The sequence below is a fragment of the Alosa pseudoharengus genome, unplaced genomic scaffold (assembly GCF_046254945.1).
Source record: "Alosa pseudoharengus isolate Yale_2024_CS ecotype anadromous, Long Island Sound unplaced genomic scaffold, YU_APseudo_1.1 YU_APseudo_1.1_scf_8, whole genome shotgun sequence".
Classification (NCBI taxonomy): domain Eukaryota; kingdom Metazoa; phylum Chordata; class Actinopteri; order Clupeiformes; family Clupeidae; genus Alosa; species Alosa pseudoharengus.
This window is the reverse complement of record NW_027468870.1, coordinates 35,742,803-35,765,494: the sequence shown is the minus strand read 5'-3', so window position 1 is coordinate 35,765,494 and position 22,692 is coordinate 35,742,803. Positions and strand designations below refer to the sequence as shown.

The 22,692-nt window shown below is 42.1% G+C and overlaps 2 protein-coding genes across 3 annotated transcripts; one reads left to right on the top strand and one right to left on the bottom strand.

The window, feature by feature from the left end:
• The first annotated feature begins 25 nt into the window (after positions 1-25).
• On the top strand, positions 26-21,766 carry gltpd2b (glycolipid transfer protein domain containing 2b). 2 transcript variants are annotated; one of them, XM_076274383.1, is made up of 6 exons: positions 26-132; positions 2,144-2,310; positions 16,835-17,878; positions 18,818-18,876; positions 19,296-19,459; positions 19,907-21,766. In XM_076274383.1, exons 3-6 carry the CDS (start codon positions 17,779-17,781, stop codon positions 20,532-20,534), a joined length of 951 nt encoding a protein of 316 aa, XP_076130498.1. In that variant the 5' UTR covers positions 26-132; positions 2,144-2,310; positions 16,835-17,778; the 3' UTR covers positions 20,535-21,766. The 2 variants fall into 2 exon arrangements, with proteins under 2 accessions (XP_076130498.1, XP_076130497.1); XM_076274382.1 differs by having other exon boundaries at positions 26-172.
• On the bottom strand, positions 1,362-11,122 carry chrne (cholinergic receptor, nicotinic, epsilon). The gene is made up of 12 exons (XM_076274381.1): positions 11,000-11,122; positions 9,222-9,358; positions 8,771-8,815; positions 8,506-8,615; positions 8,171-8,326; positions 7,317-7,420; positions 6,651-6,851; positions 6,308-6,422; positions 6,005-6,119; positions 4,692-4,899; positions 2,634-2,767; positions 1,362-2,279 (listed from the first exon to the last, which is right to left on the bottom strand). The coding sequence occupies exons 1-12, from the start codon at positions 11,067-11,069 to the stop codon at positions 2,112-2,114; spliced, it is 1,563 nt and encodes a 520-aa protein (XP_076130496.1). The 5' UTR covers positions 11,070-11,122; the 3' UTR covers positions 1,362-2,111.
• Positions 21,767-22,692: the final 926 nt, after the last annotated feature.

The window sequence follows — 22,692 nt, the reverse complement described above, 5'->3', positions numbered from 1 at the left end:
GGGGCTGAAAGGTTCCCTTACCGTAAGTTCCTGAATAGCATCCGATGAAAATGGGTTTCTTCACTCAGTCATTTACAGATAAATCATAAGATGTAATGTGACGTGATGTGAAGGACTGCCATCGTTTCCGAGGTGAATCCAGTACTTCTGTTAGTAACAGGCTATGGCGAATGTGAGTAAGGGCGTTCTCCGCCAAGTTGTTCGGTTTTTCCGTTCAATGTCATCGAATGAGATCTAAATGCGTAGGCTACAGTTCCACTATTTTCAAACTCTGACTTTGTCTCGTGGAGAAAAATCCTTGAGCTAAACCACGTTTCCAGCGATGCGTTTTTTTGCATCAGTAGCCTAGACTAGGCTACCTCCTGCGTGCAAGTCTGCATCAGTCGTCATGTGGGGTTTGAGGAAGGCAGGCAGGGAGACATTCATATTCTGTGAAAGATTCTAAAATGTTTCAGATTAATTTGGCATAGTTAGCTGAGTGTAGCTTAAAATCGTAGGCTAGGCTATCTAAATAAACACACTTACAGTTTATCACACAAATCCACAGTTAACACTCAGAATAACTTGGACTAAAAAGAAAGCAACACAACATAATGTAAAGTGGTCACAACAAAACTATTGCGATGTGAGTGCAGGGCATGTCTCAACAATGTTGATATTGAGGGCAAGACTCAACACTCTTGAGGCGGCAAAAGAGGAATGTAAAAAACATCTGCTCACTAATGCCCCCTGCAGATACAATAACATGCTACATCTACCTTTCAGTGGCCTGCAGAGGTCTTATAGGCTACAGCAGATATGTAGTCTGACTATACTTAAATGTGTTGAGTAGTTAAGTGATACGAATCAGTCTTCACTTAATTATATTTTTGATGATAGGTTTTCATGTCACCGTAAAGTGTATAACATTTCCCATAGCTGTGGTAGAGTTCTTCATTCTTCATTTATTTGTCTATAGCCTCCCCAAATAAGTTAGGCTATTGTAAATGTAATGTAATACTATTACTATTATTACCATTCCTATTTAATGTAATGCTACTATTCATTTCTAATGGTGTGACAATCTAGTCAGTAGGCCTACCTTTATTTCCTGCAGTTTGTGAAAGCACATTTAAAAAAACTTTGTTTAGTATTCAGTGGATTTTTAAAGTATATGAACAAAGGAAAACCTCAGACCTTTTCTCCAGTCAAATCTGAGGATTTGCATATTCTTTTTAGACAATCTGTTACATACAGTACCTTATATACCCCTGAGGAGTCATCACACAGACATGGGATCGCAATGTCTGCTACATTCATCACACTGTCATGTGCATTCAGACTCGTGAGACAATTGGATAGAAAATGTCTGTTGTATAGTATCATAGCATCATATTATATAACATATTCACCAACAGTCATCTTAAGTATTCACACAGATACAGTTTTCTCGGCAGTCAACTCTCCATGTCACTGAGCATTCTGTCATGAACATGGTAAAGTTACACAGGTTTCAAGTAAGACAGTACTTTCTGCATGTAAAAGTAACATCAACAGTAAACAGCACTGCTGATGGTCAGAATGGAGACTATTCCTAAATCATCTGAATACTGTATTGCTGAAGTGACAAATGTATCCTCCATACAATGGCACATGATCACATATCATAGGTTTCAAATGGCTGTAAACTTTAGGGATTTAACAGAGAACACAAAGCTAAGTTGTAAGTGAACACACAGTACCAATAAATCATCAGGGGGGAACGAGATTAAAACCAGTAAAACACCTTTACCAAAGCCATTGTAGATGCAGAGATTACAGGTTTGAAATGCAAAAAAAAGCAATACACAACACAAGTACAATTACACATACATTAAATGAACCAGTGACATGATGTACATACGTAAAATGAAAATACAATAATGAAAGAAATGTCTTACAAAAAAAAAATCAAAAACAGAAACATTACATCAATGCAACACTTGCATTGACCAAAAGGCACTAGATGTTATTCCTATAAATAGAATAAATAAATGATGTGCCAAGAGTGAAATAATGATGTTATTACACTACCTTGTTCTTAACCACATGGGAAGGCCAATGTTGAGAGATGGCGAGAGGGCCTTTGATTACTAAGAGGGACTGTATCGCTTGCTTTCTCCAGGGAAAGGAAATTCAGGAGCTTGGTTGAAATGTCCCATGAGGAAGATTGCCACTGTCCCAATAGTGAAGAGCAAGAGAGCTGCCCAGAAGCACACCTTATCAATCATCTTCCCAATCAGCACCCAGCTTTCCACCTCCTGAAGGAAGGATGACCAAAGATAGAGGACAGTAAGTAGGGACAGGGCAACACATATTTTTGATGTATTTACAGTTGTGGATATAGTCTTTGGAATCATGTTAAAACTGCTGTGCTAAAAGTGGTATTCTCTATACTAGCTGGCTTCGCTGTAGTAGTGCAGCACTCCTGCAACTAAACTTTCAAAGTGGTCCCATGTATTTCCCAATCAGGAAAAAGGCAAGCATTCTTGACTGTCAATTATATTGCATTTGACAGCATTTTGAAGGAAAAGGTCACGGTGCTAGTTAGCAAACTATTTTAATGTGGCTCAGAAGCTACGTCATATTCTCGACAATACAAAAGATTCACTTACGGATCCAACGTCATTCTGCTGCTTGGTGCTTTCTGCAATGAAGTTACAGGCATCCACACATTCCTTTATCTCTGGTGCTGCTTCGGCCAGGCTCTTGTAAAGGGTGGCTGTGGTGCCTACATCAATATCATCCACTAGGGGGAGCAAGTGACACAAAAATAACCCATCATCTCTTAGTACATTCATGATTGTGGTGAGAGACAGTAGCATAAATGGCAAAGAACTAGTTTTCATCTACAATCACGGATGAATTAACCAGTGATCCTAAAACAGATACCGCCCACAATGCTTGTGAAAGATTGTTGATGTTTGAGAAGAGCAACCAATCAAATCATACCCTTCCCTTCTGTAAACATATGTGTGTGTTAGCTGGCTTCAAAAGTCCACTGGAGTCTATGCTTCCTTTTAGATTGCCAGAACTGTGTTCAAATATCTGAGGGCTATGCACTGAATGGACAGCTGACATTGGGGTGCAATTCTGAATTAGACAGAAAGTGTACTGGATAAGAATTATATTTCACATTTAACGAGAGTGCTTTGTCATTTCATGTCCTGGTTTTAATAATAGGCATCAAAAATGCCTTCCTGAATATTACAATACATATTCATATTTAATACATATTAACTCATTGAATGCCAAGCTGTTTTCGGAAGCTTTGTCCTAGAGTGCCAGCAATCTAGACCATTGTTGATGATTTTTGTACAGCCACAGCATATTCTGTGTAATAGCTATGAACACATACAATGGCTCGGCTGAAAGGTGAGACTTTAAGCTCTCAGTGGGTGCAAACCGTGTATTTCTACACGCCTCTGTTCCTGAGAAATCCCAAGCTAAACAGTGGCTAGTTTTCATCAAAATCCCTGTTTTTTTTCTAGAAATAGAGATATTGCTTCTCTTATGAGTCACTATCACCGACATATTCGGCACTCTGGCAAGGGCGTGCCCTCTTGCAAGCACGACTCGGCCCACCCACTCCGCTAGGCCCGGCTCGTGGTGGTGATGGAACTCCCTCCTTAGCACGGTGTTCAGTCACTCCTTGTAATGTTTTTGACCTGTCGTGGTCAGAGTCATCTTGTCTTAGTAGAAAGGTGGACTCATCCAGTGTTGTCTGGCGAAAACGCACCTGCTGCAATATCTTTTTCTTCGAATTTTTCATTTCTCCCTTCAGCACCTGAGAAGTGTTGCCTGCAAAGTTTCTGGGAAGAGATCTAACGAGACCTGCCACCTAGTGATAAACCCACGAAAATAAATGACCTGATTTTGACCTGGTGTGCATGTCACTGATAGGCTAATCAGTGACTGATTCGAAACAAAGCGGCAACCATCAAAAGCCGAGTTAAAGGTAAACTATGCAGTATTGGCAATTTCCTTACTGTTTTCTCGGTTTTTGCTTCTTTTTCGCTGGCTCTGTCATGACGAATGTCTGAGAAACTCCATCGATACCTTTTTCTAGCCGGTGCCTGGCGTGTATGTGTATTTTAATGCAGTAAAGCAATTCGTTACACTCGTTATACTTCCTGACACTGAGGCCGTCGGCCCGCCGGCCCACAGTTGCAAGGGTGGTTTTTCCGCTCACAGGCGCTAGGGGGAAGCGAGACGGCCACCATTCACCCCGAAAAAAGTCATATAACCATTCCAATGACTCTGAAGCTGTTAAATTAAGGTAAATTAAGCAAAAAAACTAGCATATTAAGCTAAAAAACCTGCATAGTGTGCCTTTAAGATCAAACGTCCAGATAAAATGTCCAAATCTTGCGTTTTCATGAGTTTACGATCGTTATATATTTAATTTCCATTCATCACAGAGTTCCCAAAATCACATATAAGGTGTGTTAGAGTGTCTAGTTTCGTAATTTAAAAAAAAGCTAAAAACGTAATATTACGTTTTTGGCACTCAACGCATGGCACTCAATGAGTTAATGCCCTTGATATTTGAGATAACATTATTATGATCATTTCCGGTGATCAGAATATTAGTAATATCATTAGTAATTAGTGATAGGTGACTGTAATATTCCATGACCCAAAGACGGACATTGTGATGGGGAGACTCTCACCGATGGAGTGAACTAGGCCATGGCGCTCTCGCAGTCGGTCGAACATCATCTCACTGCGCGGCTGCTTCAGCACGTACTCCTCCGCCCGCTGCATCAGGCCGAAGGAGCTCCGCCGGCGCTCCCTGGCGCCCTCCGCCTCTCGGTCGCCCTCCCCATCGTCCACCAGGGGGTCCATGCCCAGGTAACGAGGGACAACCTGCAGGAAGAGCTGATAGAGAGAGGGAGATGAGCTTGGATTGATTGATTGTAATTGATACTGCTCATAGAAAGGTCAACACTGAGTTTTTATCCCCAGGCCATCCGAACTCTGAACTCACACTATACTGACTTTGCACACATTCACTCCTCAGCACTCTCAAACATTTCCCAACTCTGAACTCACACTATACTGACTTTGCACTCATTCACTCCTCAGCACTCATGACCCCCCCCACACACACACACACACACCTACATGACTTTTAGCACTTTTACATCCCTCTCCCTATGCTACAGACCTTTTATTTATTTTCTTATTTCATCACACGTCAAAACACACACACACGCACACACACACATATCTGACTTTCTCCAACTTTTGCACATCTCTATAGAACTTTTTATTTATTATTTTTGATTTCTCCTCCATCTATCTACCCATGTCCTTGATTGCCTAGCCTTTCTGCCCAACACTACACACACACACACACACACACAGAGTCACTGCTCCACTCCCCTCCCGCCCACACACACATCTGCACTGTCATCACTCACATACATCATACATACAGTACTCTGCTTGCAATAGTAAGTCCCTTCACCATACTTGCAGTACACTGCCCCCCCCCCTCCCCTACATACACAGCACATTATTTCATGAGGAAGCTTCTCCAACACACATATTGCACACTGCCCTCTCCCCACATACACAGCACACTATCCCATCTCCCTTGTCATCCCCCCAACACACACACCAAGACCCCTGGAAGTTGGGTTAGCCCCTTGAGCCGTGGATCTGCCCAAGGTTTCTTCCTTAGTAAGGGAGTTTTTCCTTGCCCCTGTTGATCTTGGGTGCTCCTTGTTGGTGCCCCCCCCCCCCCCAATCCCAATCCTCCCCCACCTTTCTTATGCAGCCCTTGCCACTTAATCTACTAAACCCCTCTTCTACTGCACTTTTTACCCCCCCCATAAATGCACAAATAAGCTGACACCAGACATAATTTCACTGCATTTCTTACATCCAGTAACTATATGCATGTGACAATAAACTTCCTTGTATCCTTGTATCCTTGTACATTTACTTGGTATAGATGCATTTGGGAGTGTGAACATACATGTCTAATGGAGCGGGACATGGTGTGGGTGCTGGGTGTGCGGAGGGAGAAGTTGAGCACAATAATCATATTTGTGACGATGATGGTGGTCACTGACATTACGAAGATCAGGTACCTAAGAGGACAGAGAAAGGTCAACAATGTTTAAACGGGGATGAATCATTTGGCTGCTTGTTTAGTACAAGACTGATGAGGCAGGGGTAAACAAAAGCCATGCCATGTGTACAGTGGGAAGCATAAAGCAGTGCAAACTGAAGCATAATGATAGTAGTGACGGATAAACAATAACATGCTCCCACTCACTTTCCAATAAGAGGAACGGACAGTGACGTCTCCGGAATCTTCTGAGCAATAAGAATGAGGAACACAGTCTGGGCCAGCAGCACAGAGATGGATACGGTCAACTTCTGTCCACCAGCTGCGTGTGTGTGTGCGTGTGTGTGTGTGTACGTGTGTGTGTGCGTTCATAGATGTTCAGGGCAAGTAGAATATGAGAGACAAAGGGATACACTGATCATCACTAAATTATATTAGAATAATGCATCGTATTGACATACAGTAACAACAGACTTATCTTCAGCAACACATAACCCCCTCACCACACACACACACACACACACACACACACACACACACACACGCGTACCCTGGGCAGGGAGGAAGAAGGCCAGCAGGACCAGAGAGGAAATGAGCGAGCAGGGAAGAATCATATTGATGATGTAGAAAAGTGGTTTCCTTTGGATGATCAGATTGAAGAAGATCTCCTGGTATTCCAGGTCATCTGGCGTGTAGCTCTTGTTGATGATCTTTCGAGCTGGTTTATGCTTGATCGCCCACTCTCCATTCTCTGTCAAGTTGGGAAAAAGAGTGTCAAGAAAGTGTGCACATCCTCGGCTGATGTTAGAGCTGAAACTGAAGGCACTGCATATTGTTAAAGTTAAAGTCAAAGTTAGCGTGCCGTTGACTGATATTGGGCACAGGTGTTTTAGGAAGTCACCTAAAGTGCAGTAATTTCCCGTGTATTAACCACATAAACTGCATGATGGTGTTTTATGCAAATATAAAAGACAAAACCTTCTATTGATCGCACCTGTGTACTAACCACTGTGCCCAATAGCCCACTGAATCAGAATCAGATCAGAAAGGGGAATGACGGAAAAAGAAATGCATTCCCGTGTATAGTCCCCCCTGTGTATTAGGACATCTGTAAAATCAGTGTATAAATCTCTGTTAATAGACGGGAAATTGCGGTGTACATGAGAGGATATTGTGGTCTAGCAATATGAGAGACAATCTGTAGCACAAATGTTACCAGTAAAAGCCTCAGGGTCAATAACCACCCACTCAATGGGATCCGACGTCTCGTCATCGATAGCCAGCTTGAGGTCCACTTCACTAGCGCTGTAGGTTTGAGACCTTAGGACAAAGCAATAATAAAGTCAAAGGCCTGAATTTATATTTTTCAGCTCTCCCGTTCCAAATGTATTGATCGTCAAAAATTCCAGCAAACCACTTCAGGAGTTCCACCTCACAACCTTCTCCCAGCCGGAGAATCATTCAAGCTGAAACTAGATTCATTGCCTATTTGAAACTAGTTGGTATGAGGGGGGCACTGTGGTGCAACTGGCTACAGCACCAGACCACAATTGGGCCCAAGTACCCACGGGGATCCAGGTCAGGTCACTCACTTCCTGTCAGGCTTTCCGCTGTCCTATCTAAAATAAAGGTAAAAAGCCCAAAAATACTTAATAAAAAGAAAATAGTAGGTTTGATGACAATCATTCATTTGATTCTATGTTATATGAATATAGACGTAATATTATGAAACTGTTTCCCAAGTCTAGCGTGTGCTTCCATCCAACTTCCTGCGTTGTGTAGAAGGACAGGAGTTGCCAGCCCTGCATCCTGGCCAAACATTTCCACGCTCACTACCTCGTAAATTAGTCCCATGCAGCACAAACAAACAAAAGGCCTATCTCTCTGCCTGAATTAGTCCCATGCAGCACAAACAAACAAAAGGCCTACCTCTCTCTGCCTGAGCGCCAGCCAGGCAAATATGTAGTGAGTGCACCAGCTCACAATGGAGCATGTGTATTCTCATGTGTAGAAAATGTCAATCTCGTGGACACATTACGCACACGTCATGCACACATATCCAATCCTGACCTGAAGATAAGTGTGCAGTTCTGGTAGTCGAAGGGAAAGTAGGTGATCTCGATGGCGCAGGTGCTTCGGTAGATGGCAGGGGGAAGCCAGTACATATATCCACTTGAGTAGATGAGTACGTTAGCATAGTATGCTACATCAAACTTCCCATCAATGCTACAAAAAAGGAAGAAAAAAAAAAGATGTTTAACATACAAAACAGTGACAAAATAGCATTTCATGGACATATGAAAGCAACACTATAATACTTATTATTAGCATTCAAAATGACCAACCCAAGAAAAAAAAGTGAACAGTGATATTAGACGTAGTTTAGGAAGGATAGCAAGCCTCACTTGTTCTCCAGGCCAATGTCAGGAAGCCACACCATGCTGTAGGGGACGCGGATCACCTCAATGCCATGGTGGTCAGTGGTGTTCCACGACAGACGATAATCTGTCCATTGCTGTGAAATGAAAAAAAATATATAGTGCAAGCAAAAAGAAAGAAAGAAAAAAAGAGAGTTAAAAAAGTGTGAATAATAAGAGGAAAATGCAAAAAAGGTAATTAAAGGCAAACTGCTAGACAAATACCAGAAAATGTCAAAAATGTCAAACTTACTAGTTCAATCCAAACACTGGTTGTGAGAGTCTCTTCTTTTTCATTCTGAAAGACAGTGAGAGATTTCTGTGATTACTGTAAAGTAGCAATATGTAAGCAGTTTCATGTAACATGAGAGACAAAGATCTAGTCAAATAGGTGTCTATGCAACCAGTTCAAGTGCTGTGTTATGTCCCTGTGTGTGTGTTTGCTGCAATAATCATGCTTTGTTAATGCCATTGGATTTCACAGTTTTACAGTTTTTGGTGGTGTTCACAGAAATTACTGGGAATTCGGTTTGTGATTCGGCCAAATCTTAAATAATGGATTCTGTATATGGCAGAACCTTATTTGGTGCACCCCTAGTGTCTACACAACTTGATGTTTGGTATGTATGGTATTCAACAAGACTACAGATATACGCAATAGTTTCATGTCATTATCCAGTTTAAAGTATGCATGTGATCCATACCAAGGAAATGAGGTTGGTGAGAGTCAGTTTGAGCATCACCTCCACCTTATCTACGGGGTTCTCTGCAGGGCGGATGTTCTTGTTGTACTTTGAAAAGATTTGTTTGATTAGCTGTGCTTCTTCATTCCCTCTCACAACTGAGAAAGAGAGAGAGGGAGAGAGGGAAGAAGGGTGGACATGAGGGTGGTTAGGAGGGAGGGCGAGGCTGATTGTGACGTGTTCCTTTAGATAGTTTGGATCATGGATGGCATGCATTCATACACAGCATACAATGCATGCAGAGACGCACATTGAAGACCAATCCACAGTCACCAGGACCACCTCATGTGTATTGTTTTACAATGCTGAAAACATTGGTGAGCTGTTCTGGTTGCAAAGTCATTGTCAGCCCATGTTGTTGATGATAAAAGTGTAGATGCACCGCCAAGTAAATGCATGTGAATAGTCTGGATGAAAGAAGCAGTTTAGAGCCATCAAAAACAACTGATTGAAATCTATCTATCTATCTATCTATCTATCTATCTACCGGTATTTATCTATCTATCTATATATCTGTCTGTCTATCTACGTATTTATCTATCTATCTATCTATCTATCTATCTGTCTGTCTGTCTGTCTGTCTAATGTAAAGTGTACTCAAAAATAGCCCTCTGTGATTGGTTGTTTTGCTTGTTAAACCATCCAAAAGGAACTATGATCAATGTGAAGTCCGTGAACACTGAACCTGGCCAAAAATGATTTGTAATAATGATAATTGTACTAGATTTGGAATAGAACTACCACAAAACCCCAATGCTCATCTGCTGTGCATCAACATGCTCTTATAACAGTGGGCCTGGTTTGGCATAATACTAAATGGTTCAATCAGCATTCAACCACAAACCACTGTTAACTTGAGGGAACACTTCAAACCTGTCTGGTACAATCAGTAGAGAGTATGACCTCAGAGCGTTAACTGGAGAGGATAGACTGTGCCCTGGGACAAGAATATAAGACTCCCACGTCAGCCTGAAAGGCCAATGAAATGACGCCTCGTTGTGTTTACTACTGTTCTGATCTAACCTATACACTGAGGATTGCATCTCTGCCTATTCTGACAAGGTTAGTTGAGTTGATAGCGAGGTGACATAAATGTTGTTTCTGTTTTGTGTTACGTAGACTTGATTTAACTGTGCTTAATACTAAAATAACTTTACCCAATCCATATTCTTCATCAAATAGAGAATCACCTCAACACATTATAACACACAGACTCATTTGCTGTGTATATCTGAATTTTGAACAGACTAATCTTCTATATTCTAACTACAGAATAAATCAAAATCAATCAATCACCAACCAGCCAAAACAAATCTCAGAAACTGTACCCTAGGCATGGTTTGTAGTACAAACATGGGGAAAACTTCTCATTTCTGTTAGAAGAAGGCTTTTAGATAATTGGGCTTATTTTCCATTATGGTGCATTACATTTATATAAATGTTAGTTTTAGAGTTTTTTTAAGTTTCTGAAGTTGTCTTTTGTCATCATGCCCAACAAATACCAATATATCAAAGAACAGAAGATTGTTGCCCAATAATAACTTACTTCAACTCATCATCCTCAGCTAACCAAACAATTCCTGCCAAATACATCAACTCACTATGACATTTTAGTTTACTTAAGTCTCCGTTAAGTCACCGAGCACTGTCATATTCACCGGAGGTGGAACAAAGAAGCAAATGACAAGTGCGTGGTTTCCACAGCACTTCCACAGCCCTCATGCTCAAAGCCCCCCTACCTTGTCCAGAGAACACCAGCACAATGGCCAGCGCCAGCGCGCACATCCAAACGGACCGGGTCGACGCCATCTCTGCCGCGTTTGCTCCTTGCACACGGGCGTCTGGCTTTGGTAGTCGGAGAGAAAGAGAAAGCGAGAAGTTATTTCCGAGTCGCTCCTCTCCCCTTATCCCGCTGGCTCTCGCCTCGCTCGCCCAGCTGTCACTGTCCGTGGCTCGGGTTACACGACGGGCCGGGCTGCGCTAAACTTGGTCTTAAAGTCACACTCGGGTGGCACATAATAATCATCATCATCGTTTATGCACTTGCAGTGATGACAATCGCACAGGCAACATGGAAAAGCCCTTGCTGACACGGGCAGAATATGTCCGCCACTGGGAGAGTGGACGCAAACTAAACCAACATCTTTGTGTGTGTGTTTGCCTTGTTTAGTGACAATGTATCAGTGACACGTTTTTGATAAATGATCATAAAACGTGACTTGATCACCCACTGGGGAGTCGGGTGTGGACCTGCCAGTGCGGGTCTCTAAGCAAGGTGAACAGGTGGAGTGGAGGCCTGTCCTGTGTCGGAGGCCAGCGCTATGTCTCGCTCTGTCCGCAGCAGAGCGGGTATAAATAAACCCCTGCGGTGTCTGCTGGCCCAAGCTCCTCAGTGGGTCAATGTCGGGGGATTGGGTGTGGGTGCTTGTGTGTGTGTGATTTGTGTAGACGTGTGTGTGTGTGAGAGAGAGAGAGGGGGGGGGGTGGGGAGGTTTGTGTGTGTGTGTGTGAGTGAGAGTGTGGTGTGTGTATGTTTGTGTGGGTGTGTTTGTGAGTAGGAGTGTGTGTGTGTGTGCAGGGGGTTAGAAAGGGAGAGAGGGAGCAACAGAGAGCGGTGAGCCGATCAGGGCTTTGTCAGGATCTGCACACTTTGAGGAGACGGGTGGGATTGGCTAAAAATGTCAGGTGTCAGTGCCTGGGCCTGTGCCTGGGCATGCCTTTGTGTGGGATGAATTATGTACTGGATTTTGAGACACAGACAAACTTGGATGCACAGCTGAGGGTCATTCCAAGTAAGTCTTGAGGTGTTCACTGCTGAAAGAACTGCATTATTAAATATAATTATGAAGATACACACATAAACATGTTCTGCAGTTATGCTCTGTTAGTGGTCATTATATCAATGTAAATACATAATATATATATCCAGACACTCTAATTACAAATTTCTCTGTACTTCTGTAAAATGAACACTTATTCCATAGTCATTGATATTGTGTGTGTGTGTGTGTGTCTATCTGTCTGTCTGATTGACTCTTTCACATCACTGAGGAAGGTGGGCCTGTGAGGAAGGGATGGGTCATTGCTTCTTGAGCTTGCTCCTCAGCGCTCCTCAGCTGCAGGGTCATTGGATTTCATTACAAATGAGCCAGGCTTATCTGAGTGCCTTGTGAATTCTTGGGTCCTCGGTGAACTATTAATATGCCATGTAACAGAGATGTTTTCCTTAGGGGTAACCGGAAACTCTGCATCCACGTGTGTGTGTGTGTGTGTGTGTGTCATGTGCCACTGGATCAATCACCATCAAGTGATCTTGCCAGACACTTTCTCACAGTCCTGCTGAATCCCACTGCCCCTCCCCTCCAGTGGTGAACTGCACATGCTGGTCTGTGTGATGTTTGCACGCACCAGCACCTGCGCAATATCAATCTCTACGTCCCTCCGTTCAATCTCATCATCCATTCACGTCCAGTCAGTCCTCAATGCAAGAACATATTTTCTATTTTATAAGTACTCACAATGTATTGGGTTATTAATGGTACACGCCTATTTGTCTAGACTTTATAATCAATGTACTGTACTAGATTCATGTGTGAAGAGGCAAACAGCTATATCCTCCTGAGAACCAAGGAAAAAAGGTGTCCTCCAATTTCCTATCTATTTAGGATTTTTATTTTTTTAAATAATCTTACTTTTTTATAATTTTTTTTATTTTTAGTTTTATAGCATGGCCACTGTGGTAGACAAAAGGACTGTTTAAGTATGACAAGGTAACAAGCCATGCGGCAGCCATGGCCTACTGGTTAGGGCTTCGGGTTTGTAAGCCGAAGGGTTGCTGGTTCGATCCCCGACCAGTAGGAATGGCTGAAGTGCCCTTGAGCAACCCCTCACTGCTCCCTGAGCGCCGCTGTAGCAAGGCAGCTCACTGCTCCGCTTTAGTGTGTGCTTCACTCACTGTGCGTTCACTGTGTGCTCTGTGTGTTCGTGATCTGTTCTGATGTTCAAATCATCCTTGACATTTTCAAAACAGTAAGTGCATTTCTCAAAACAATTCGTACAAATAGCAAAACACCATGGATTACCTGCAAAAGACACTTTCTTGCTCAAAATCCTTAGTTCATCTCTCAAAATTACAGTTTTTCTCAGTCGCTTTGGTGCTTTTCTCAGATCAGAATGAAAATTCTCATAACTATTAGTTCAACCTCCACAACATTTAGTCATTTGTGCACATCATAGTAGCAACTTCTCCTTCCTCTGAACAAATTGCAAATGCTTTTGGACAGCTTGTATCAGTTGCTTTCATACATTATCATTTGCTTATGTCATGTCAGTCAAAATTAACTATACTTATGGAAGCTGAAAAGTCGTTCCCAATAAAACTAATAGTCATTTCATTGCTTGAGTCATATATCAGGAATGATGTGCTAAAATGAGGCCTTTTCCTACTCAGCAACAGTGTGTGTGACTGTGTGTGTGTGTGTGTGTGTGTGTGAGAGAGGGAGAGACAGAGGGAATATATGAAGTGTGTGTGTGTGAGTGAGAGAGAGAGTGTAAGAGAGAGAGTGTGTGTGTATGTGAGGGAGAGAACATGTTTGTGTATGTGAAGTATGTGCGTGTGTATGTGAGGAAGAGAAAGAGAGTGAGAGTGCAGTGGCTTGAGCTGTGGCTTGACTGTGCATCATCAGTATTCTGCCACTCTCATCAGTATTCTAGCCTACCAACTGAAACTGCTCGCTCACACATAGGCTACATCTCTGTATATTATTTAAGTAAGTATAAGTAAGTATATGTACACTTTTGATCCTGTGAAGGAAATTTGGTCTCTGCATTTATCCCAATCCGTGAATTAGTGAAACACACTCAGCACACAGTGAAGTGAAGCACACACTAATCCCGGCGCAGTGAGCTGCCTGCTACAACAGCGGCGCTCAGGGAGCAGTGAGGGGTTAGGTGCCTTGCTCAAGGGCACTTCAGCCGTGCCTACTGGTCGGGGTTCGAACCCTCCGGTTACAAGTACGAAGCGCTAACCAGTAGGCCACGGCTGCCCCTAATTTTTGTCCTTTCTTTTGTTCACACACAAATTGGGGAAGTCTACAGTACGGTTTACAGCAGACATCATTGCTTGATAATGATGTTAGTACCTTACTTGGGCCGGTTGGGTTATTATATCTAGTCTTTCACAAGTAGCCTAGTCATTGGTCATATCCTTACTCATTCTCACACATCTGAATCATAACACAAATAAAAATAAACAGGACTCACCTTGTAATCTGTTTTTGACACTACAACAGCCATTGTTGTACTGTAGCCTAACTAAACTGCTTCCATCTACATACTGGCCCTGTACTGTGGCCCAGCAAACGCCAACACCAGGGTTGCCAGATTGGGTTGAGTGATTTCCGCCCATTCACGCTCAAAAACCCGCCCTCTTCAGCAAAAAACCGCCCCAACAACGATTTTGTCATAGAGAACCATTCAACTCAAAATTTTATTTGCCTGCCTAAAGCTTTTCCCCCGCCCGACGAAGTCAAAAGAAGCCCAATTGGGTGGGCACCCGCCCAATCTGGCAACACTGACCAACACAATCTAAAGTTGGCAGTTTATATTTGTACTGTAGAATGTTCAGAAAAGAAATCTCTAGTTCCAGACAAATTGAAAAAGCAGAATTTAGGCCTAATAGTTATGCAGGATCTACATGCATTCTCTTTAGAATTGAAATATCATGGCATGTCCGATCATTATAGTTTTGGTATCATTAAGGGAAACAGATTAATTACCCTAAAATATATTTTTCTGAGAAGTCTATATATTCTAGATGTGACATTGATTTTCAATGGACAGCTATTAGTTATGGGTCTAAAATAGCTGTGTAAAGTGTATTCAGCTATCTAACCCATATATTTTCTAAAAGCCTATACTCTCTAGATGTGATATAGCAAGAGTTTGGATTTGGCCCACCCACTTTTAGTCTTTTGCCTCTATCTAATCCTATATTATATAGGTGAAAAAGTGTATGACGGATACATTTTAGCCTATGTAATTCATGGAAAGCTAAATTATCCATCTAAACTGTATATTTTCTAAAAGCCTATGCCATCTACATATGATATAACATAGATTAAGACATTTTGCATCATCCCACACACTTGCATACACCTATACCTATACATAGGCATGTATTGTGAATTGTACTGGGTATGGGTATAAAAGCTAGTAAAAATACAACTAAGCTACCACTTAGGTTATCATACCAAAACATATCTCTCAGACATAGAGGATTACGAAAATCATTGCTAGATTTTGCCACCTTTGGTGATACCAACTTCTGCTCTGGCCCATGGACTACTAAGTCAAGTCTCAAGTCATGAATAGCAAGTCAAAGTCAAGTCAAGTCTTTTATACATGTTGATCAAGCAAGTCTCAAGTCCTAAAAAATGGGACTCAAGTCATGTGACTCGAGTCCCCCATGTCAGGTCATTGTGTATAGATAAGACAGTTAAATTACTTAGTCATGTTGTCAATATAACAGTGTACTCTGGAGGGATGTTCTGATGTAAACTATGGCTAAAGTTTTGATGACAGTTATTGTAAATTGTAGGTTACAACTTAGTGTATGTGTGAGTTTGATTACAAGAGACTGGACAAGATTCACATTTACACTTTTACTGTTTGTACTGTATTTGTTGACAGACCATGTCATTACGATACAGAAATGAAAAGACAGCACTGCATAACACAAAGAAAAAAAACAGAAAACAAAAGTAGAAATGTGAACATAGGACAATCTCCTTAGAGAAAACTGTACATGCAACTGTAGGAATTACAGTGCAGTCTTCCTACACCTCCTGTTGTTCCTGTCTGTTGGGCCACAAATTCTAATGAACTAATGCCTAAATGTTGTGGGGGGGTGAGACCATTCAACAGAGACCCATTATAATACATTTTTATCAACATGACATAAGCAATTGATAAGACCAGAGAATTGTACATAATCATTTGCATGGATGTACCAAAACATTTGCAACTTGTTCAAAGAAATGAGAAACTGCTTTTCTGATGTGCACAAGTGACACAATGATGTGAAGATTGAACAGGTAGCTTTGAGAATTTCAATTCTGATCTGAGAAACTTAATCAAATCTTCAGGGAAAGGCTTTATTCTTCTAGATTATTTTATTTGTCTTTTTGGACAGTTTTATTTATTTTTTCTGGATTGTTCGTTTCATTTTCATGTTTTTCTTTCATCTGCGATAATTATTTTTTTAGTCCTATTCTTCTTCTCCCTCTTCTTGAGGCGCAGATGCGTGCGTGCGTGCGTGCGTGCGTGCGTGTGTGCGTCGACATGCATGGGAGTATGTGTGTATTGTTCAGAGATGTGGACAGATGATTAAACATGTAAATGAGCAAGAGATACTGCTAGATAAGATTATTATGGTATTATGTCCAGAGTCTAACCCAAAGATAAGGCTTTCAAGAAGAGACCATGACGGTGATCAACTTTGTGAATGCGTGTGTGTGTGTGTGTGTGTGTGTGTGTGTGTGTGTGTGTGTGTGTGTGTGTGTGTGTGTGTGTAGTGGGGGTTACTCGATAGGGGAATAACTCAGATGGCAAGAGCCCAGGTCCAAAACCCTACCTTAGAGTCCAAAAATACTTTGGTCAGAATTCCAAAGTGTTTTTGGAATACACAACATCATGAGATAGGTACAGTTATCTTTGATAGGCTCACATATCAGAAACAAATTAATTATTTACTGCCATTGACAACAAGACCCTCAACATGTTTACATGGCAAGAGGACTGTTTGACCTTTTGTCAGAGTTAACTCACTCCGTGTCAGATTAGCTCTCCTTCCATCACTGGCAAAACATCCCCTGGCTTTCCAAATCAATACTTGTTTATGACACTTAATAAATTATTTCCCATAAAAGCTCCTCGGGCTAACGCATTGAGACCCCATATCTGCAGATGAACATAATGGTCCTAGTGTGTGTAATGCACTTAGAGTGAGGTTACCACAGTGCAGAATGACTGTGAATGCCTAATCACTCCACCAGTGGCTATGCTAGAGTTAACCTCTGGACTCACTGATTGAACAACAAAGCCATAGACATACAGAGAACGGGCATATCAGCAGAGCGAAAGCAGCCCAGAGACAAGGAGCAGGGAGTCGCACACAAGAGAAAGACGGGCGAACAGGGCAGGGGACAGCTGTAGGCTACTGCAAGAGGGGAACAGGAAGTTGGTATAGAGACCTGGAGTTTCCCTGAAATGGCTTTTTAGTAATACTAAGAGAAGTGGCACAACCGCGGCTGCTATCTAGAAGTGATGCTCATAAAGAAAGCAGAAGCAGGAAGACCATGAGCAGCTAGAAAGAAAGAGAGGGAGAGAGAGGGGAAGCTTTTAGGGTAGGAGAGTGAAAGAGAGAGAATGGCATACAAACAACGAGAGACCATGAGACGATAGAGCCGGGAAGGAGAGACTGAAGGCTTGTTTTGGTGGAAGAGAGGAGCCCCCCTGGATGAGGAAGAGGCAGATGAAGTTGACCAGCATGGGAGTGAAGGGCAGGGCAGCGGTGGCCGTCGTGTTCATCCTCCTCCTCCTCGGCTCCCTCTGGCTGCGTGAGTACAGCACACTCACCACATGTTCGCACGAGACTCCTCGGGAACAGCTCCATTTACAAATCCAGGGAATCTCATTCTGATTCAATCTGATTTACACTGATCTGCTATAGTGATTGTGTATACCCACATATACATTTCACATATACACAGGAGAGATGTCAAATTCCTAGTGCTACAAAATATGCTACACAGTGCTAAATTCCTAGGGTTACTTACATAGTATAATCTGATTAATTCAGACATGGAAAGTATTCACACATACTATATGTGAATGGAATGTCAGGTAAACGACTGAAGTCTGAAAAGGACAGTTGACAGTAGAAATAATAGTGAATGTTATATTCAGTTTTCCTGAAAGAAAATGTTAAGGCTATTATATATTCCAATGTTGGTTATCTGTAAGTTTTCATGACAACAGTAATGTTGAGTTTTAATGTAACCTTGAGTTCAATAGAAATGGCTGTTATTGTATATAACAATGTTGTAATTGTTGTCTGTACTGATGGAGTAAATGCAGAACAATAAGACTAGATAAAAACAGAACAGAAAGCCAGACAACCAAAACCACAGCCTTCATATCCTTCCTAGAATATGCATCACTAGTTTCCCTCCAAACTCATTCATGTTTATACAATCACACAAAAACTGTCAAAAACATCTGTTCATGAGATGTTACAGACGCCACAAGATATCTTCAACTTGTATACAGAACATTCATTTTGAATTGAAACCAAAATATGTCATGGCTATTTTGTACTGGTCAATACAGTTCAAATAAATTGATGTAAATATTATATATATCATAAATAAATAATGAATACATAGATAACAAAATTAATATATTGTGTTCCTTCCTCACGCACTTCATGTCTCTATTAGCCTTTCACGTTCTATCCTATCATGTTCTGATCACCTATCGCTTGTTATCTCCCACAGATGGAAACTTGGAGAGCCCCTGGGAGTCCTGCATGAAGTCCTACAATCAAAACGATAAGGTGAGGCCTGAACAAGCACATGATATGATACACCTGCTCTGTCTCCACCAGCTGTTTTAATCTCGACCTTAAACAATGTGCATGAACCGTCGTTTAGCCGAGAACGCCCCTCTCGGCTCATCCTCGGATAGGGCTCTTTGTTGAATACCATCATTTTCCGACTATTAACCAAGGTTTATACATTGATTTAGCAAACTTTCTTCAGCTATGAGGTGAATACACAGGTGCGGGCTATACATGAGAATGCATTTCATTTCTTCATTCTTCTTTCTGATTGATTTGGCTGTTGGGCACTGCAGTTTTGCAATGGTTTTGTTTTTTAAATTGCATAAAACACTGTCCTGCTGTTTATACATGGGAAATACACAGGAAATGACTGTATCATTCTCTATGTAATTCCTCTTTCCCATCATACACAGGTGGTGTTCCACAGGAATGGGAGCATAGAGTCTGATACACTGGAGCTGTGCCCCGGCCAGACGTTCCAAATCTCCCTGCTGTATGCTCACCTGCGGGCAGCACCCGTGGGCACGGATGACGTGCTCCTGGAGCCCTATCTCTCCAGCTGGGAGGAACTCATCAAGTGAGTACAGTGGATAAAGCAGGGGAGGGATGACGCAATCGAGATGGTCTACAGTAACTTTCCACGATGTCACCCTCTAACCCCGATCATTTTTTTGTTCCCAGAACATTAAATGAAACATTAAACCTTTTTATGTTTTGACAAAAGTAACAATAATATTGATATATATCCAGCAGCATTTACCAGTATTTTTTACCAGTTAAGATGCATATTTTAGACAGACTTTGAACTTTGGTTAGGTAAGTTACCAAATCAAATTTCTGAGACTTGCTATACTACTATTATTATTATTTTTATTAAGGATGTGTAAACTGAGCTACATGTAAACCACTTTGATATAGTTTAGCTGGATGCAGTATGGGTTTGCATGCAGAATAGCAAAATCAACCAATCCAATCCTAAAATGTCTGAGAGAGTAATATCCCTGCCATCTTTCTTCCCTTCAAGGTTCTTGGTAGCTATGGGCCCTTTGGTTGGAGCAATTTCCAATGAAATTGAGACAAAAACCTCCATCATCCGTGAGTTGGCAAAGCAGGAAGCAGAGAGAATGAGAACTAATGGGCAAAGTGGTCTGAGGGCAGAGGGGGTAAACCCAGACGCACAGGCCCACATGGTGGTGTCCTCCATGGGCCCTGACACCCTCGGGGCATACGACTCTGTCCAGTCCATGATCTCGGCGGAGCTGAGCCGCGGCTTGGTGGACTTCCAGGAGCAGACGGACTCGGGCTGCCGCACGCTGCTGCGGCTCCACCGCGCCCTCCTGTGGCTGCAGCTGTTCCTGCGGAAGCTGGGCCAGGACCCCGAGCCGGCTTCGGGCCGCCTGCGCAGCCCGTCCGACCTCTGCCGCGAGGCCTACCAGCAGACCCTGGCCCGGCACCACAGCTGGTGGGTGCGCCAGATGGCCGACATAGCGTTCATCGCCCTGCCGGAAAGGACATTTTTTTACCGGCTTATATGCGTCCAGAACCAGGAGGAGGCTACTGTGATCCTCAAAAAAGTGGTTTACGCCATCGACGTGATGTACAACCGCACCCAGAGGGCGCTGGAGGAACACAGCATGCTGGACTTGCCATGAGTGGCGAGGAAGGTCAAAGGTCAAAAGGACTGTGTTTGCCAAATCAGGAGTTTTATTCTGTCATAGCGTGGGGGTAACCAGGGTCATTCAGTCTCCCTCACCTTTTCCCTCCCATGCCATGACATGGCAAATTACTATTTTATGAATAATTCAATTAAGAACCAATTTTTGAGAATCTCTGAGAGCATTGTGGACTCACTCATTGGTACTCAAAGTTTAAAGAAAAAAGCCTTACTGACTGGGGATAGGGTTGGGGTTATGGTTGGGTAACCCTAGGCCATAGATCTGGGCTCCATCTTTGTACTTAAAAATTAAAAAAAAAAAAAAAAACACAATAGAAACTATTGAGACAGATCATTCCTAATGCACTGTTAAGTAATTGTTGTCTAGTGTAAATGTTTCATGTTTTGATCTAGTCGACAAGGCTTATTTTAGATGTTGCGAACATTATCATAATCTTGTAATTTTAGCACTGATTTCTTAGGTAGAGCTGCTTCCTTCTGGCTACCATTTTGTAAAAACATGAATCCAATTAAAGCGTTTCACTGCCCACCACTAAAAGACTATACAGTATATTGCCCGCCCAAGGAGAAAAATAATTGACACCTGTTAATCATTTACCAGGTGAGGAGATCCTACAGCCATAAACTGGACCTCATTACAGCAGGTAAATTACTGATGATGATGCTTTATGGTCAAAGGTCAGTGAATGGCTATAGGTTACACATTATGTTAGTCAAGATAACCCAAGACACGCCTTCAGATACCTTCAAATACAACACCATACCAGAAAGATAAAGTTCCTGGTTAGTGTAAAGTTCAACGTGCACTGTTACTGTTTCAAAAGTATCTTATAAATGTTGACCTGAATGAGACAATTGACATATAAATGTCAAGAGGGTGTAGTCTGGCTGATGCTTTGATGTTTTATATGTTTGCAATTTATGCAATGTATCAAAAGTACCTTATAAATGTTGCCCTGAATGAGACATTTGACATTATACTGTAAATGTCAAGAGGGTGTAGTCTGGCTGGTGCTGGGATGTTTTATATTTTTGCAATTTATGCAACGGTACAACATAGTTTGTTTCTAAGCCTAGTAATGTTGTCATTTTTTCAAATGTTCATTTTCAGAGGATGGTTTAAGCATCAACTATTTATTTAAGTGTTTTAACTATGCCCAGACCAAATAAACAAAGGCAGCCAAGAAGCTGCTGCCAACATATTGCAAATAGCACTGGCACTTTGTCTCTTGGAGCCCTTGAACACAAGTGCCTTCCCTGCAGGGTGACATTATAAGGGGACAGGACATAGTAGAGCAGGCCAAGGCTACTTATGAGGGATCATTCTCTGTCCTACAAGTACAACCAACTGTAAGTACTCTTGTCTGGCAAGCTGGGTAACGTTCCACTAGAGGGCGCACCGCACACGATAGCAGCCCAGTAAATCACTAGAGCCTATTTTAAGGCAAGGTGGTGACGCTTGTGACATAAGAACACTGGTCCGAGAAAAGTGACATAAGAACACTGGTCCGAGAAAAGTGACATAAGAATGCTGGTCGGGAAACAACTTGGTCACGGCTCCAGAAATGGACCCAGGTGCTGCAAATAGAGGATCAGAGAGAGGGTGTGCTCAAGTGAGCACTGTTGGATGGGACTGGCACACTAAAAATGCTGTGCAAAGGAAACACTCAAACGCTCACCAAGGCCAACCCCATAGTCTTCCAATTACCTTTTTGCTCTTCTACATGTGTAAATGATGCTATATAGTATTACAATGAAAAACAACATAACACCTTTCCCATTTCATTTGTGCATGTTTATTTTGATTTTCTGCATTAAGTATGATCATGTAGATATTGAGCTGAGCATGTGTGTGAGAGAGTGACCAAGATAGAGGGATAGGGAGAGAGAGAGAGTCCGGCTGCGTCCACTACATCGAGTGAGTTACACTTGATAGGACTATTTTAAACTCACAAATACCCTAATACTTTCTAATCCCTCTACCCCCGCGTGCACACACTACACACATACTACACACACACACACACACACACAGACACATACACACACCATCCATCTCCACTGAATGAAGCTGGACAGAAACTTCAGCGGGGTGGGAGAAGAGGAGAAAGTCATTAGAAATCAGTGTGTAACTG